This window comes from Empidonax traillii, unplaced genomic scaffold (assembly GCF_003031625.1).
Source record: "Empidonax traillii isolate 1590-97213 ecotype Southwest subspecies unplaced genomic scaffold, ASM303162v1 scaffold54:size2178333, whole genome shotgun sequence".
Lineage (NCBI taxonomy): Eukaryota > Metazoa > Chordata > Aves > Passeriformes > Tyrannidae > Empidonax > Empidonax traillii.
This window is the reverse complement of record NW_020955247.1, coordinates 687,198-706,174: the sequence shown is the minus strand read 5'-3', so window position 1 is coordinate 706,174 and position 18,977 is coordinate 687,198. Positions and strand designations below refer to the sequence as shown.

At 40.6% G+C, this 18,977-nt stretch overlaps 1 protein-coding gene across 2 annotated transcripts; it reads left to right on the top strand.

Annotated features, from left to right (window-relative positions):
• The first annotated feature begins 1,120 nt into the window (after positions 1 to 1,120).
• Positions 1,121 to 11,983, top strand: LOX (lysyl oxidase). 2 transcript variants are annotated; one of them, XM_027879329.1, is made up of 7 exons: positions 1,121 to 2,179; positions 2,658 to 2,766; positions 4,056 to 4,193; positions 6,408 to 6,564; positions 8,964 to 9,059; positions 9,199 to 9,314; positions 11,117 to 11,983. In XM_027879329.1, the coding sequence occupies exons 1-7, from the start codon at positions 1,468 to 1,470 to the stop codon at positions 11,121 to 11,123; spliced, it is 1,335 nt and encodes a 444-aa protein (XP_027735130.1). In that variant the 5' UTR covers positions 1,121 to 1,467; the 3' UTR covers positions 11,124 to 11,983. The 2 variants fall into 2 exon arrangements, with proteins under 2 accessions (XP_027735130.1, XP_027735131.1); XM_027879330.1 differs by lacking the exon at positions 11,117 to 11,983 and having other exon boundaries at positions 9,199 to 9,318.
• Positions 11,984 to 18,977: the final 6,994 nt, after the last annotated feature.

Sequence of the window (18,977 nt, the reverse complement as noted above, 5' to 3'; positions counted from 1 at the left end):
AATATCCTCACCACCAAACTTCTGGTGAAGGACAACTTTTGTGCATTTTTCTCAGTTCCTTTGCAAGGATTCATGAACAAATAGCCCTTGGAAAAATACAACCAAAAGGAGTTTTGGCTAAAATCCATGGACCTCAATTCTTTTGCCTTGGTGGGTGATTGGATTTATCAAAACATAGCCTTGATGAACTCCTGTAAAAGCAGGAAGGGAGGGAGAGGCTTTTAGGCCACAGCCTGCTCTTCTTCCCCAGCACGATTTTGGGGAGACACTGCCCGAACTCGATTTATTTGTTCTGGTGATGGGGCTAAGCCTCTCCCATGTGAAATTTCACTTTTCAATGAAAACTTACTCCGGGAGGAGCATCGCCAGTATATTTCTCGTGTGACTCATAAGCACAAAACCCAAAAGTCAATAGTAAAGAGTTTATTTGATGGAGGTTTTCTTCTAATTAAGAGGTCATTAAGAGGATCCGACCGTTACTCAGCGCTGAGACGAAGGTCCCCAGCAGCTGCTCCAGCCCGGGAGATGTGCCGGCCAGCACATTTTCCAGAAACATGTTTCCTCTCTCGCCAGCGGCCCCTTCCCCCTCCCCGTCACCCCGTTTTTAGTCTCTCCAGTGCTGATGAGCTAATAGCATTTTTCCTTTGCATACTTTGGCGCTGCCCCACGGCATACTCTGGCAGCCTACGTGTGTCTGAGCGCGCCCGCCCGCCGCAGGCTCGGCTCGGCACGGCTCGGCGCGGCTCGGGGAGCAAGGGCAGACGGGCAGAGAGGGAGGGGGGAAGTAGGCAAGGAGGGGGGGAGGCATGCAGGGAGGGAGGATGGGGAGCCCCCGCCGGCACGCCGGCCCGAGCCGCCTCGTTCCCCCTGGGCCGCCCCCGCACGGGGCGGGCGGGCGGGGGGCTGCCTTGCGGGGAACTGTCAGGGCCGCACGTTTCCAGCCGCATTACGTGAACAAATGGCGGGGGCGCAGCCAGCCCAGCCAGCGGGGCTTGTGTAACTTTGCGAGCGTGCCAGCAAGTTTAAAGTCCCTGGTCTCTCCTCCTCCTCCTCCTTCTTCTCCTCCTCCTCCTCCTCCTCCTCCTCCTCCTCCTCCTCCTCCTTCCCTCGCTCAAGACACCAGCGCGAGCCGAAGGACGATGAGAGGCTGATTGTTTGCTCCGGCTCCCATTCGCATCCCCTCGCCTATAAATACCGAGGAGAAGAAAAGCCGCTCCCGCCGCTTCCCCAGGGCCGCTTTTCCTTTCCGACGGCCCGACCTGCCCGATGGCACCGCCCGGGTGCAGCAGCGCCTGAGACCCCGCTGCCCGCCTGACCCTTCCAGACGTGCAGCCCGCACTCCCAGTCCTCCCGCACCACCCCGCCCCATCCCCAGCAGGAAACGAGCCCCTCTCTCTCCGCTTAGCCCCCTCCCCCCCGGTTTCTCCCGTAACTCTCTTCCCGCCGGCGCCCAGGAAAGAGGAGAAGATGCGACTCGCGCCGCCGGGTCTCCTGTTCGCCCAGCTCCTCGCGTGCATCTACTGGAGCTGCCTGTGGCCCGCCGGCTGCCAGCAACAGCAGCCGCTGCGCCGGGATCCCCCGCCGCCCCCCGCCGGCTGGAGGCAGCGGATCCAGTGGGAGAACAACGGGCAGGTGTACAGCCTGCTCAGCCTGGGGTCCCAGTACCAGCCCCCGCGGCGCAGGCAGGCGGCGGAGGCGGCGGGCAGCCCCATCCTGCTGCTGCGGAACAACGGGACGGCGCTGCCCCGCAGAGCCGCCACCCGCGCCGCCGCCGCGCAGCCACAGCCCCCGCCCGCCGCCGGCACCCGGGGCGGCTCCGGTGCTCGGCACTGGTTCCAGGCCGGCTACCAGCCTTCCTCCGGGGGCCGCGCCGCCGCCGGGCAGCGGAGCCAAGCGTCCGCCACCCCCGCGGCCAGGAGCGCCTCCTCTGGGGCGCCGCGACCCAGCGACCCCGCCAGCCCCGCCACCGACGGCAACGGGAGCAGCACCGGGGCCGGGGGGCTGCCGCCCCTCGGCAGCTTCAGGCCCGGGCGGGAAGATGTCATGGTAGGAGACGACCCCTACAACCCCTACAAGTACACGGACGATAACCCCTACTACAACTATTACGACACCTACGAGAGGCCCCGCCAGGGCAGTAGATACAGACCCGGCTACGGCACCGGCTACTTCCAGTACGGTAAGAGCCCTCCTTCCCGCCCATCGCATCGCGTCCCGTCCCGTCCCTCCCTGCCCCGCCACGCCGCGCCGCCTCGCTCGGTCCTGCGCCCGCCAGTGCCGGCGGGATGCGCTGCGGGGCTCATCGGCCCTGCCACCCCCTCTCTCGGGGCAAAACCCGACCGGGCCGGCGATCGCCCGGCTCCCGGCCCGCCGGAATCCCGGCGGAAAGCCCTGCGGGCATCCCGGAGGCCGCGGTTCTCGCGGGGAGCTGCGGAGGGCACGTCGATAAGCCCACCGCGGGATTCTGGGCGTCGTGCTTGCAGTGTGGTCTTTGGGAAAAGACGAAGAGCCTGAACAAAGGGGAGGAGAGCGAGATTAACGGAGGGCAGGGGTCCGTAACAAAACGACCACTCCTAACGATTGGGATGGTAGCCAAATATCTGCAAACGTGTCCTGGGTTGATCTTGCTGTTATGTGGTTGGTTTGATGAACTGCAGGTCTCCCTGACTTAGTCCCGGATCCCTATTACATCCAGGCGTCCACATATGTCCAGAGGATGTCCATGTATAACTTGAGATGTGCTGCCGAGGAGAACTGCTTGGCAAGGTAGGCATCACCCCAGGCTTTTGCCCGTCCACTGTGAGTTCTTGTGCTCCTGTGTCCACTGTGGAGTACCTGTGAACATGGTGAAGAGTGGAGGCCCAAGTAAACACAACCCAGTTTGAAACCTTCTTCCAAGCTTGTGGCAGATGGTGGGGTATGCACATCAGAAAGCAATACAGCCATACTAGAGAGACAAGCTACAGATCTTTTGAAGAACCTACACGTTGTGAAAAGTTATACTATGTATTTCTATTGTTAGGCTCATTTGAACATATCTGAATTTTGTGAAATGGAGGCACCTAAAAAAACTATTTGAATCTGGTGATTTGAATCTCAGTTCATCTTCCTTTTCTAATCCCTTAAGATCATATGCAACTCCACTAAAAAAAAGACAAAACAAAACCCTATTCTTTACCAGCACAAATTAATAATAAAAGTATAACAAGCTAATTGTTTTTCTTCCTATTCCTTATAATGTCTCTTAAAACTGAAATCTCCCTGAAAAGTGTTTCAAAGTCTCTTAAGGGGTTGAAATAACAGCTTTGCTATGAAGTTTGGTCTTGTCCAGTTGGCAGAGAGGGATTTTTCCTGTTTTGTTTGGAAAGAAATCAACATAGCTGTTTGTAACGATTTTAACTTGTTTGATACCTTATCATTTAAAACAGATTTATGTATTTACCAGCATCGTTAATTGATATCAGACTGTTTTCAGGGTCATGCTCTTTGTTCACTTGCTGGAAAAAGAAAACATGACATAGGAAGCAGTATTTGTATTCTAGATTCACAGTGAATACCAGTTGAAATGTTCTTGCTGGCTATCAGTTGATTAAAATATTCCAGTATTTAAAAGACTGTAGATAATAGCCATGTGAAACAGGATAATATAGCCTGTTCATATATATATGTTTATATTTTTTACAACAGAATCAAAGAACTATTGTGTGATCTTACATACACAGGGAGTTATTTTTGTTAACAGCAACTAATGAAATTGTAATTTTGATACCAGAGTAATTTTGCAGCCTAGCAGTGATCTGCTTTATAGATGGAGTCAGTCAGTGGTCAAACTTCCATTTAGAATACTAGAAGTAGATCTGAATTTTACTCAGGTGTTAGTCTGACATCAGGCATTTCCACACTATATGGAATTCCTGTGAACCTCCAACACATGAAGTTTAAGGGGGCTGAAAAGATCTCTGCTGTCAGTTACTTCTGAGACAATATAAAGTATTTTTTTAAAGTGTTTCTTGCATATACTTACAATTTTTTTTCTTTTTTTCTCATTATTGCAGTTCAGCTTATCGAGCAGATGTTAGAGATTATGACAATCGGGTGCTCCTGAGATTCCCCCAAAGAGTGAAAAATCAAGGCACATCAGATTTCCTGCCCAGCAGACCCCGTTATTCATGGGAGTGGCACAGCTGTCACCAGTGAGTAAACTGCTCAGTATGAAATCTTCTAACTGTTTTCCACTAACAAATTGTCACTTACAAGGTGATGTTTTCTAGAACAGCAGTGAAGCAGAGAGAAGCCATGACGAAACTTTAGCCTTTTACTGTCTAATACATTTTATGTAGTGGTAATTACTCTTTTTACAGACACATGAAACCAAAATGGATATAAAGCTTATCTACATGTAGGAAATACGTACAAAGTCTAAATTATTTATAAATACGAGTCTCAAACCAGTTTTGATGTATAGTCCAGTTATATAAGCGTAACCAGTAAATAAAAGCCCCAATCATGTTAAAATAAATGGAAACCCTAAAACATACATCTACTAGCATGTTCCCTAGGATACACCATTGTAAACAGTGACCCATACCTCTTGACCTGAATTTCATGAGTTAGTTCTTGACAAGGAATGCTCTGATCAATATGGAATTGAAAAGCTACTGAGCTGATTGATCCTATTATCAATAATGTCCTTATCACATGATGATACTTTGACACAGCAGCAAAGCTCTAGAAATACCATAATTGCTGGAAACATGGAAAGGCAAATGAAGTAGGACATTTTTAACATTTTAGGAGCAAGTAACACTGCAAACTTGTATCTTTTCAGAAAAATCACATTCCACAGTTTTCAGGTTTGTTTTATTTATTGCTATTTCACAGCAGAACCAGTTGTAAAATGCTAGAACTACTTACTCAGAATAGTTACTTCCACCTTATTTAAAATATAACTCTGCTGCTACAGGTACATAAATGATAACTTAATACTATTCTTTTAATAAAATGGTATCCAGTGGGGGCTTGATCTGAAGGCCTCTGAGCCTTCAGAGGCTTTAAGCACTGATTGAAAAATCAGTATCGTTAGAACAAATTCTTTCAAAAAAAGACTAGTATTACCGGTTTATGAATCTTGTAAACATAAAAAAACCTAAAAATAAATCAAACCAACCAACAAAGCCTCCACAAATTAGTTAACCCCCATTCCTGAAAAAAACTTAATCACCAATAACAAAAATATCCCAACCCTAGTGCTTAAAAAGCTGATAAATAGATGAAATTGAGTGAGCAATTGAAATTTTCCATTTGTAGAGTAGCAGTTTCTTCCTCTGCCACAACAGCCAAGCTATTGCTGTCCAGATGTAAAGTGTCTCTGATGTTGATTCAGTTCTTGCCACAGAAAAATGCATCTCTTGTGATCATTTCCATAACAGCGAAACAAGCTCATTTGGAAATGAAGTACAACTGCCAATTAGTTTGGCTAGCCATCAGACTTCAGTGTTAGTCATCATCATCTGTGGACTGGTTTTAGTGTTCTTGGTGCTTTAGTGTTCTCACATGCTTGTGAGACCTGTGTGCTGTTTTTTTTCACCAATACATTTGAATTCTGCTTAATTAAACCATTTTCATATACCTCTTGAGCTGAAGGCATTTGTAAGTAACAGCAGTCAAAGATATAGTGCAGGTAGATAAAACAAGTGTAGTTTATAAAAGTGGAATTACAAGAATAATAGGTGTTGAACTCTACAGTAAGAGCCTGAACTCAATTAGTGTGAGAGCAAGAAAAATGCATCACTTTGTCCATATCAAAAGTGTACACGCTGTTGAAATAGAGACAACATTAAGTACAGACAGCAAAAAGAGCTGACATGGAATGAAATCTGCATTGCCATTACACAGAAGCTGACTTCTTTATGCACATTTTGTTTTCACCAATGTTATGGATGTGTTACATTAAGGGCCATCAAAATGTGAAAGCAAATTCTTGGGGTTTTGCTAGCAAGTAGCAAACTTCCCTGGAATTTACAGTATGTAAGGTAAGCATTCCTAGTGAAATTCTGGCTAAAGGCAGTTATAAGATGTACAATTCAAATATGAACTACTTAATACTTGCTATTGTTATTGGAAAAGAGCTGAAACAGGAAATTTTGGAAAAACAGTGCTGCTATGGAATCTTTCCCATAGCAAATTAAAATCTATTATTTATTTACAGAAGATGGCATGTAGTAATTGAAAATCAGAGTAATAAAAATAATTGAGTAGCCATTAACAGGAAAGTATAATTACACACAGATTTTGTTTAACAAAAAAAATTTGGCCACATTTAACAGGAGGTAGATCAAACAGGAATATGTGAAAATGTTAATGATAAGATCTGATCCATCTCTAATAGTGTATCTGTGGTTTAACAGACATTATCACAGTATGGATGAATTCAGCCACTATGACTTGTTGGATGCGAGCTCACACAGAAAAGTTGCTGAAGGACACAAAGCAAGTTTCTGTCTCGAAGATACCTCCTGTGATTATGGATATTACAGGCGGTATGCATGTACAGCACACACGCAGGTAAGAGTTGGTTTGGAGACAAACAAGGCTTTTTCCCCCCTCTAGTCTATATTTGGGTAACTTTTCTGCCAATCATCTGATGTCCTAAATTAACTGATGACCTAATTAACTTCTGAAATTCCTCTGTCAGAGGCCAGGATACCATCTTGGAGACGTATAATTTACCCAGTAAATTCTCAGTAGAATTCTCAGTAGAATGCAGTGACACTCATTAGCTTAACACCACTGGTAAATGAACTCTAATAAAACACACCACAAGTTCTCATGGCTGTAGGACTGATCAAGCGAGCTAAAGGGAACCCAAGACAGCCAGTAGAGAAGTTGTTTCCAGTGTTCATCCCCCCACAACTGCTCAGTTATATTCTTGGCTGGTTCCAGAGTTCAGAGGTAGTATTTTCACCTTTGCAGAGTCTGAAGCTGTAAGGTTCTGGATTCCCTTAATACCTATTGCTACTGGCTGGGAGTCTGACACAGAAATCATATAGCATTATTTTATGCCTGTTTTTAAGGCATAAAAGATATAAAGAGAATGGCAGCCATGTGAATTATGATGGGTCATGTAAAAATGTAAAGCCAGGCGCTAGGGCTTATTAAAGGAACAGATGAAAAATTGAATATAACATTATGATAAAGAAATCCATGAAAGACTCCTACCTTGAATATTGTGTCACCACCTCTCAAAACAGCTACAGAAAAGCTTAAAAAATCCAAACCAGCCAACCCCAGGAGAGCAAGAATGATCAGCAATGTAGTATGGCTAAAAGATTTCATGACTATTCCATTTGGAAACTCAGGAATAAGAATGAAACTTGAGTGGTCCTGGATTAAAAGAGGAAATTGTTGATATTTACTCTTTCTCACAATACAAGAACTTAAGACCTGGTAGACAATAGCTTTAAAACAGAGAGGAGGGTCTTTTGACACATGAATGAAGTATTAAATGCCTTGCCATAGGATGTTGCAGAGATCAAAAATATTTACATGTGTTCAAGAAAAATTCAGACAAAGTAATGATTGCTAATAAACATGCACAAAAAATCTGATGGTACCCCATGTCTTAAATACAGTTAAATGCCTGGTGCAAGGAACTTGCCTGACATTACACATCCCATTTCTTAGGTTCTTTTGTCCTCAGGCATCTGCTGCTGACCTTTGTCAGAGACATGACACTGAGCTTGATGGATCTGTGGTTTAACTCAGTGTGGCCATACTTACATGCACATTTGTATCCCTTATTCTGCAGTTTTTAATCTAGGAGGTAGTTATTTTATCACAGAGAAATAACAGGTATGCTTCACTGGCTGACGTGTCCACATTCGAATTTTAACTATAATGAATGATTTGCTATACATAAAGACTTTGAAGAGGTTTTATAAATATCTTTTCTCCTTTGTAGACTATGACATCTAACATACATATTTTACAGCTGGAGTATTTGTGTCACTAGAATCATGGCTGTGTCAGCATTTCCACTGGAAGCCCATGTTTCAGGGGTTTGTAATTGGACTGTAAAACTTTCCTCCAGCCTCAGACTTGGCACATACATGCAAGAGTCTGAGCTGATCACCAGCTAGGTCAAGAGGGAATTTCTACAGGACTTGGGTTTTCTACACTCTGTGTGTTGCCAGAACAGATCAGCTTTGCCTAGGGCAATCTGTGTTGGACACAGTTAAAGACACCAGATTTGAACCACTGATACACACTGATAGTTAGGGACTCTTACTGATGCTCCTAACAACAAAGAATTTTTCAGAAAAGATCATCTGGAAGAAAGTCTACATTTTCAGTTCTCTCAGATTCTTGTGCCACTGTATGCCTGAAGAAACACCATTTCCATGCAAAACTCAATGTGAAAATAGCTCTTGAGTCTAATGTTCAAAGATGGCACTTTGGCAGAGTACCTCCATAGCAACAAGTTGCATCATTCGTAAGAGTAGGGAGAGGTCCCAGCATGCTGATTTGGTTTATACTCAAGGACCCCAGAAGTCACTTACTTGAGATCTACAGATACTTAGGTCCAGTTGTTGGTCAGTTTTTTTTGTATTCTCATCTTATGTAAAGAACAGGAAATAATAACAGCACTAATCTTTACATAAAAGGAGTACTGTAATAAGTGATAATAAAATACAGATATCTTATAGATAAACAACTGTAAATATTACAGATATTTCCTCTTCAGTAATAAAGTGCAGTCTATCAAAATGGTATTTTTGACTTGTATTCTAGATTAGATACACAGGTAAAATGCCAAGAAACAATAAGACTAATTTTCTGAGTTAATTTTCTTAGTGAAGTGTGATGGTTAAGAGAACTTCAGTCTGAGTGTCCCTAATGTCTAGAATGTTACTCTTCCTAATGATTAATCTTTTTTTTACATCCATCTTAACTTCATTTTTAAGGGTCTGAGCCCTGGCTGTTACGACACTTACAATGCTGACATAGATTGCCAGTGGATTGATATTACAGATGTAAAACCTGGAAATTACATTCTGAAGGTAAGTGTATTGGGAGTGGGGAGGTGTGGGTTTTTTTGTTTGCTTTTTAAAGAAGCGACTTATAAGCACACATCCTTCTGACTGCATGTGAGCAGCTGAAACCTGGAAATAGATAAACACTATGCTTTCTTTCCATAAGGTGAGTGTAAACCCCAGCTATTTGGTGCCTGAATCTGATTACTCCAACAATATAGTGCGCTGTGATATCCGCTATACAGGCCACCATGCATACGCCTCTGGCTGCACAATTTCACCGTAAGTACTTTTCTTTCTTTTCTGTCACTGTCAAAGATTCATGGTAGTGAAGTTGACAAACAGATTTGTAAAGCTTAGAGATTTACTTTATCTTGAAGAAAATAACTTCCACTATTAGTTTAACTGATAGCAATTTTTTCAGTATTTTGTTTCTTGTGTTTCAGGAACTTAAAAGTTTGTGGGAATTTTACTCTTGCACTTGTGCCATCAGAATATATAGCACTTTCAAAACTACTGCTACTGTCTGGGCTGCTAGATGACTACCTCTGGCTCACATCTTCTTAGTATTTGCATTAGAAACTTTCTGTGATCATTCAGTACCCATTTATGGTATCCACACAGAACTGTTCAGCATTTACAGAGCTCTTAAGACACTCTGTAAAATCCCACACATGTATGTTACTTTGCTGCTGCTGCTTACACAGCAGCCATCCTCCTGAAACAGTTCTTTCACACACACTCCATCTACTGTTTAGATCTTCAAAAGTTTAAAAAAGGTCAGCTCTTTAAAATTTTTCCTCCAAAACAGAAAATTCATTTAATAAATGACCTCATGGTAGATCTACTGTACCTTAGTATCTGTGAAATACGCGCACACACACAAAGCAGTCTCCTGTAACATAGAGGTAAGCAGTTCTCAGGATAATATATTAGTTGCTCCCACAAAATATTCATCAAGTGATTTAATTTGGATTGCATAAGGAGTGAGTATTAACATTTTTTAGAGGTTTATATGAAATAAATTCCAGAGCAGTAAATGAAAAGTAAAATAGTGTAGTCTTATGTAACAGCATCAGTGAAACAAATACAGTGAATTAATGTGACTAGTTTAATTAGCTTGTAAAATATTCATTCCTTTCTTTGCATTAGGAAATCAGTAGTTAAATGAGGCTAAAGGTAGGAATTTTTTTTCATGCCAGTGTGGAGATTTGTATTTGTAATCACCCTTTGACCATACTCGTGACAAGTAAAATGGCTTCAGCAAAGTCCTCTGTTCTTGCTGTGTGTTGGTCAGACTTCAGGAAAAGGATGAAAAAAGAGCAGGTGGTCTGCAGGTTGTGAGAGATTATTTTTGGTGGACCTGAGGCAGGAGCTTTTAAAGCATTTCTATGTAACAGGACTGATTTCTCCTTCTTGGAATACCGTGTCTGCTCACATTCATGTGGAAAGGAAACTTATGCTTCATACCTTTGACTTCTAGTCTCCCCATCTTACCTCTGAAAATGTTATGGAGTACACAGAGTAAAAGAATTATTAAGGTTGGAAAAGACCTTTAAGATCATCAAGTTCAACTTTCAACCTACAACCATCATGTTCACTATAAACCATATACTCAAGTGCCTTAATCATGTTTTTTTTGAACACTTCAAGTGATGATGACTACACCAATTTCCTGGGCAGTCTGTTCCAATGTTTTACAACCCTTTATGTGAGATATTTTTCCTAATATCTATTCTAAACTGCCCCTGACACAACGTGAGGCCATTTCCTCTTGTCCTGTGACTTGTTACCTGAGGGAAGAGACTGACCCCCGCCTCCCTACAGCCTCCATTCAGATAGTTTTAGAGAGCAGTAAGGTCTCCCTAAGTGTCCTTTTCTCCAGGATAAACAACCTTTTTCTCTCTTTCTCTCTCATATATATATATATTTAAAATATACATATATTCATGCAGGGTGAGGAAACAAAGTTTCTATTACTGTTTGCTGACCTGTGCCTTCAAGCTGACAAATGAGTACTCAGCAGATATTCTTTTTGTACCTGCTTGGTCACCTGCACAAAATTATTTCTTTTCTTTCAACAGATACTGAGAAAGGTGCAAGAAAATGGATGAGATGGTGCCAAATGTTTTGAACTGAAGTATCATTATATAAACTTCAATAGGATGCAAACAATATAGAAACAAAACTACAAAACATACATACATACACCCACACACCTTATGTGATTTTGAAGCACTCCAGCTGCTTCTCAACCAAAACTTAACTGGATTTTAAAAATTTAAATTGGCATTACTTGTATTACTATCGAAATGTGTGGAACTGGTGACTCATGCACAGATATTTTACATTTTGAAAATCTAACTCGTTCATAAAAACCTGACCATGTCTTAGCTCCTTGACATTTGGAGTTTAGATGATAATAGACTTCAGTGGTAATATAACTGGTGAATGAGTTGAACATATTTTAAAAGGTAGAAAAAAAGTATGCAAAATGAATCAAATAAAATGCAAGAGAAAGTACTAATGTCAGCTATCTCAGAAAATGCCACAATGAAAAACAGCTTAAGAGTAATGATACAGTACCATTAAAAATACTTGCTAGAACACATTGATATGAAGGAGAAAAGTATGTTCAGATTTCAAGGAATATTAACCTATAGCAGAGAAATACATATATATTATATATATCAGTTATACCCCTGCAAGAAAAGTTTTTACATTTTTAATACAGTAGAAGTTTTTCCATTTTTTTAAGTGAAAAACAGATGGGGTTTTGAAACACACCTTTCATCTGTGAAAATGAATTAAAAAACTTACCCACCTTTCTATGTTCAAGAGATTTTTCAAGGTGGGGCTTTTAAAAGACTTCCGCAGAATTAATGCGGATAAAAATAATACCTGTCAATAAATGGGCTCTCGGAGATGACGAAGAGTCCCTGATGTGGTCAAAATAATACTGGCAATTAACTCAGGTGGCACCACAACCAGAAGTAGGTAAGAATCTCTAATGAAGTATTTTGTTGTGAAAAAGCCTACTACCTGCTTCCCCCTTCAGTACTGTAGTTGACTTTAAAAATGTGTATCTCAGTATTCAAAATAACAAAGCTGAAAATATACTATATAGAGAGGGTGAAAGTCAGTGTATTAACATTCTACTTTAGGTTGTTCAGGAACCATTTGGAACATTGTTAAGGGGAAAAACTTCAAGCCCAAATTAATGTTTTTGCTGAACTGCTTAACTGGTGCTGGGTACACTACTCCTCCTCCTCCCATCCCAAAATATTTTGCTTTTGCAGTGCACCCTGCTGTAAGCTACAGTAGCTGTTATTTTTGTTTTAAACTGTGAAATGACATATCACAAGGGGATCTGGCATTTTTTTCAGAAGATTTCTGATCATGTAAAATGAAGGATCTACTTTTGAAACAATGGAACCTAGAAATATTGATTGGCATTGGTTTAATGTGATCAGTTCAAAACACCTAATGAAACATGGAAAGCTCAATATATTAAAAAATTTGAAAAATAGCTGTGCTATTGAAAATAGTTAAGAATTTAAAAATCTGAGGAGTATGGAGTATTTTTTGTTATCATTATATTATCACTAAGAAACTTCAGGCAGTATTTGGAAATATTTTATGCATTAGAACCCTATAGATTTAATTTGGATGTTTGATGAATTGCCATAATATCTTTTAAGGATTAGCTGTTCTTTAGTACATATATTTATTTCCTGATTATAAAGGAAGTTAATCATAACTTGGTTACAAATTTGCACAACTAGAACTTAAAAAGGACGTAAGAACCAGCAACCTGGTGATTACTACTCACCAGTGGGAGAGGGTGTAGAATGAATACCATTTATATCTGCAGTTCCCTTTTTGTTTGGTGCAAGATCCATTTTGGCAATCAGTAACCAGTACGGGCAACGAACAGAAGCAAAATTTGGAAACTTGATTTACTAGAAAGCCATGAGGGCATGTTTAAAGTCTAGGCTTCTGAAATCTCAGGCCAAAGAGTTTTTAAGAGGTGTTGAGGGATGCAAGCGCATTCACCTTTCTACAGACTTAGGTCAAAACTGGGGTGAAAGTCCTGGGAGCGGCTTGGGCAATGGACACAAAAGCTACTGAATGGAAGCTAGGCTGTGGGCACGGGCTGCTTCCTGGCAAGAGGTTGTGTGCTCGTACCTCATTGTGCCTGATGCTGAATGTGGGATATGAGAGCACTAACTGGAAACAGAGCAGCCGCAGGAAGCGAGGTTATCCCCTGGCTAACAGACAGGAACCTCCTCACATGTCTGTACCCAAGCTACTTGCAGAACTCCACTGAAGTCAGCAAGCAGACAGAAGGCCTTGAGCATCTGTGTAGGTGGAGCAAGTGGGAATGGCCTGGTTCAGAAAGGTGTTGAACGCTGTAACTTTGAATCTTGGGGATATTGTAGCTACAAAAATGTAGCTTTTTTTTCCGTAGCAAAATATTGTATTTGTTTTGAAATGTGTGTTAAGCAACATTACATAGCACAAAAACTGCCTAAGATAACATGAACAGTCTATTCAGAAAAACAAGGGATTTTAGGATTAAAAAAAAAAAAAAAGGAATGTGACTTTAACTCTGTCTATGGTAAATCACAACTCAATAGAAGAGTTTATTATATAGTGTGTGTGGAAGTAGTTCTAAATAGGGGAGCGCCAACCAGTATTTTTAGTATCTTGGCTCTGCAGATTTGACCCAGACACCTTAACTTCCTTTTTTCATACTGGAAAATATTTATGCATTTATGTGCATTTTTGTTGAAAAAAAACATTTATAAAACTGTTTTGATGGAAGCTTTTATTTTTACAGCAAATTATATTTGGATTCCATTTTACAAGACATGGGGTTCCTTCCCATTATCTTTGAAAGGCATCTTGTCATTGGCCTCAGTGGGAAAAAAATCAGATTTAAAATTTTGTGAGATTTTTAGTACAAATGTGCTGTCTTGCAGTCTCAAATTTCTTCTGAAAAGCCAGACTGTAAAAATGTGTGTGAAGCAATTACCTCCCACATTTCAAATCTTTACATAAAAATTGCACATAAGGAATACGTTGTAGGTCAGGTTCATTACAGGAGGGGTTTGTTATATATTTTTTTTTTTTAATCCTGAAATACATTTGATATTTGCATATTTCTAGACAAAAGTGTAACAAAAATGACAGACTGGTCACCAATGGAAGCAATATATTGTGTAGATTGTGTTTTTGTGTTACTAAAGTCTACTCATTTCCTCTGTGCTCCAGAGTTTACTGTGCAGTGTCGAATGAGTGCAAACACCAAAAGTACCTTCTTATAGTCATTCATGCATTGTTTGCAGTGTGCTCATTCAAAACCAGCAAGGTGAGTTTTCATAAATGAGACATTGAAAGGTGGTTTATCCTGTGTCTCACATTTATGCCAACAAGGCATTTTCATTTTCTCCAAATCCTAAAAGGTGCTGAAAGATTTTTAACTTGAATTAAAACCAAAGAGTATGTTATTGGGAGGTTTTTATTATGCAACTAATGCTACAGATACAGTGAAATGCCACTTGTTTTTGCAACTTTTTAGAAGGTTTTTTTGTTATTTCCTTCACCTTTCTTCCAAGAGTCTTAATTTCAGTAACTTTGCATCTTTATCTGAAGAGCTCTAATTTATAATATTCAGGCACTAGCTTTGTATTCTTCATTGCACTTTCATATTCTTGTGTTACATGCCCATATTATGGTTGCAAGTTTATGTGAAAATGACTTGAATAAAAATGTTTCAAGCGTTCTACTTGTCAAAGTATTATACTTACTGTATAGGCCAGACCCATCTCTCTATGAGATTTAAGGTTGTTATATCTACTGGAAAATGAGGAAGATTTTGTCATGCTGACATGATCTCAGAAGAAAAGTCAGAAGTTAGAAACAAGAAAGAAAAATTTGCAAGGCGTGATAAATTACCCCTCACACTACACAAAGGATTAACATGTGAAGGCTAAACAGGACAAGGCGTTTGATTCATCTGGATACAGGATTTCTGTACCATATTGTCTGCCTCTGTAAATGCAGGAACTCAGAGATCAGTTTCAGAATTTCTGCTCCAAACATTGTACTTTCATGGGAAGAACATTTGAACAGTACATAGTAGAAAGTCTACGTACTCTAGAAAATTGACTAACACATTAAATAGGCAATTACTCCAAAAACAATTTTATCCTATTATTTATATTCTCTGAGTACAGACTGGTGTCCTACTGCCTCTTCACTCTGTATGCTAAACTGATGAAATGGTCTGAGTTGTGAAGCATCTCTTGTCCCTTCACTGAGGGACTAATACAGAAGAGCATGGTTAAAAACTTTGGATAGTTGCTCTAGTAAGAGGTTGTTAAACACTTTAATGGCACTCTTGGTTTCAAGTAAATGGAGACAAAACCAATGTAATATCTTTTAAGATTCATAAAATAAATGCAGAAATATTTCAGATATGAAGTACTTTGTGTAATGCTTCTATAATTTATTTAACAAAATTGTTCCTATTCTACTATTTACTAGAGCTGAGAGCTTCAAACTGAGAATTTCTCCAAGTACTATCCCTAGAGCACAGAATTTGATATGGATCAAAGTCTGTGCAAATACAAAAATGCAGTAAAAAATGCATACAATAACTGCAGAAAGTACGTTCAAATCTGCTGAAAATAAAGCATGTCCTAGTTCCCAAGTATCTTCTACAGACTATTCTACTATCGCATTTTCACATTAGCTCACCTGTCCAGTATAACAAAATTGTCTATCACCAGTACACATTTACAAAGCAGCTCAACACATTTGGTTAAGAAAGTATAGCTGTAACTGAATTTTCACTCAAGCCTTCTTTCTCCTGATCTAATCATTCCATAAAAACTGATGTAAGAAATATGCCTGTTCAGAAGGCATATCAGAAGCCTTCAAGCTGCTGCTATCAACAGTACACCTGTTTGTTTTGTTTTGGCTTTTTTTTTAAACCACATTTAAACTAGTAATGACTGTCTTAAAAGACACTGAAAAATCTGAGATTGTTTTGCTGGTAACTCTAAAGGGAAAAACTATGCACCTAAAGCAGCCTGTAGTATCCAACAGTAGGCACCTGGCTAAAGGCATTTCTTCTATGGTATGGTATGGAGCTGGAAAGCACAGTTCAACATTTCTAAATCTAATCATCACAGAATGAAATAACTTCCCACATCACTATAATTGTTAGTACTTTGTGAGAAGTCTCTGTCTAAACAGTACTGCAAAACGAGTTGTGTTAAAGTCATGTATATATACACTCAACCTGTTATGTTGTTATAATGAAAAGAAAATGTTCTAAACTTTATCAACAACCTCCAGGCAAGTTCACTGGGCACAAATAAATTGCTCAGTTCCATGTAAAAAACATTATCAAATCTCCACTATCACTACTTTGTATAGTGTATTAAGGCTGTGATCCAGGTGAGTCATTAAGTACCAGCTAAAAGTCCTAGTAACCCATTAAAATATGAAGCGATGCCAATAACCTAATCTCTCTTCTCATTCACATTTAGTGTATGTTATCTTTCTTCTTTTCTTTAAAGAGCTCAGAAGTATTTCTGAAGACAAAAAAAAAAAAAAAAAAAAAGAGATGTTTTTATAAGTCAGACTTCCTTCAGGAAGAATTCTGTGGCCACAAATTACAGCTGTAATAATGCAGTAAGAAACTTGCTCAAATGCCAAGATAAACTAATGCTCCTAGATCTCTAAGCACATGCAAAAAAGCATTTTAGAACATAAGCTTCTTAGCCTCTTGGAGTTTTTTCAAACTGCAATCCTTAACTTTTTGATCTTTAGTGTGAATAACTCTTAAAATAGGGACCATCTGCTAAAAGAAAGGTAAGCTGTCCATGAAGAACCATGTTATAGCTGAAAACATCTACCAAAAGTAATTCTACTTTGCCTTTGACTGGAACCAGAGAAGCCTATGGCATTCAGCTAGGATTTATTTACTTACTTTATTTAAAGCACTAAGGATCAACATTTGCATCTGGAAACCTTGAACTTTGTATATAACAGGTAAATGCATGGCTTTTTCTATGAAATACAATCCTTCACTACAAAACCACAGTAAACATGTTTCTGTGTTTTATTTTGACACTTCTGGCCTTAAATATTGTTCCATATAGTATAGTCGTAACAGCAACAAAACCCACTGGAAAATGGAAGGTTATTAGAATTTCACATTCCTCTGACAGGCACTGCCATTTAAGAAGATAGCATCACATACACTGACATTTGTTCAGGATCCAGAAGAGAAAGCTGAACTAAGTGGGGCAAAACATGTCTAGATACTGATACAAGAATGGACCAACTAGTCTCGAAGAACTTAACACAGGATGGGAGAATGGGTCTGTTTTTATACCAACCTATTTGAAACTAGATCATGCTCAGCTGTTTATCTTTTTACCTGCATTTAGCAAAATAACTCTAGGTAAGTCCAACTATAATTCTATTCCTTAAATAATTCCATTCCTCCTTGTAGCCTATTTATTCTATTCTTCCTTGTAGCCTATTTATTCCATTCTTCCTTGTAGCCTGTTTTATACTTGGAAATCTGGGCTTATCGTCTGGATGTTGTTGCCTATCTAAATGTCTGGAGGGCAGAGAATGCCATTGTGACATTTGCTGGGACTTTAGGGGAAAAAAATCCTCAAACACCCATTAAGACACAGGAGAGTCTGCAGGAGAGGGAGGCAGAGATGGCCATACCAGTAATGTAATGGCCAGTCTTGGCGAACGAAGAACCGGGGAAGGTCTTTACACCTTCCAGCCTGCGCATTGGATTTTTTAGGTGAGACACAGTGTGCGCGGAACTGAGCCCACCCTTTAATCCTGAGGTTCATCTGCCGGGGCCAAGCGAGCTTGGACGGTGGCAGCGAGGTCCTCAGGACGTAGATGGATTGCCTTACAGGGCTAACGAGCTCCATCTGCCCAGGGAGTGGCCCCGACCGGGAATCGAACCGGGTCTAGGGGGTAAAGGCCATACCAGTAACAGAGTAACAAAACAACAAAAAAACTGGAGTTGTTCCTGCCATTTGACTCTAATGCCATCCCAAGTGGAATACTCTGAGGTATTAAAACAATGACTACATGTTTTAGACAACTTCCAGTACCTGCCCTATGGTCAGGAGTAGACACCGTAGGAAGAGACTTCTAAATGTAATTTAGTTCAAACCCACTGACCCAAGCACCCACCTAAAGTGGCTACCTAGGAATAACTCAGTCAAGTTCTGAACGTCTCCAAGGATAGACTCCACAATCTTCCTGGGCACCTGTGTACTGGGGAGTCCAGAACTAGATCCAACACTTCGGATGAGGCCTCACCTGTGCTTAGTACAGGCCAAGGATCACATCTGTCATACTGCTGGCAATGCTCTTTCTAATGCAGCCCAGGAGGCTGTTGGGAGTCTTTGACAAGACACAGAAAAAGACTGTTTTTCATAAGATTGTAATATGTAGGAAGGCCTTCAACACCTTAAAGGATTACACATTCTACAAGTTTGCATGGATTTAAGAGCAGAAAGTTTGTAGAAAGGAAATCCATAGGGGATTATTAAACACCATAATCTACAATATCACAACTCTAAGTAAAACTCTAAGTTTGAAGACATGGATGTTGTACTATGTATGACTGTGTCCTCCCTTCATCTTATGCTTAAAACATCCCTTTTTGACTGCTTTCCAAGATACTACGCTAGATGGTCCTTTGGTCTGAGGCAGGACTTTCCTTAGGCATGTTGAGGGTTGACCCTGGTGAGATGCCAGGTACCCACTAAAGTCACTCTCACTCTCCCTCTGCAACTGAACAGAGGATAAAAAATAAAAAAAAGCTAAGGATTCATGAGTACAGGTAACAGCTGAGAGAGGTCAGTTACTGATTATGTTCATGGGCAA

What these genes read in the sequence shown, in the direction of transcription:
- LOX (XM_027879329.1), top strand. Translation starts at nt 1,468, where the DNA reads ATGCGACTCGCGCCGCCGGGTCTCCTGTTCGCCCAGCTCCTCGCGTGC. An exon ending in CACCGGCTACTTCCAGTACG is followed by an intron (nt 2,180 to 2,657) that starts GTAAGAGCCCTC and finishes GATGAACTGCAG; the next exon opens with GTCTCCCTGACTTAGTCCCG. An exon ending in GAGGAGAACTGCTTGGCAAG is followed by an intron (nt 2,767 to 4,055) that starts GTAGGCATCACC and finishes TCATTATTGCAG; the next exon opens with TTCAGCTTATCGAGCAGATG.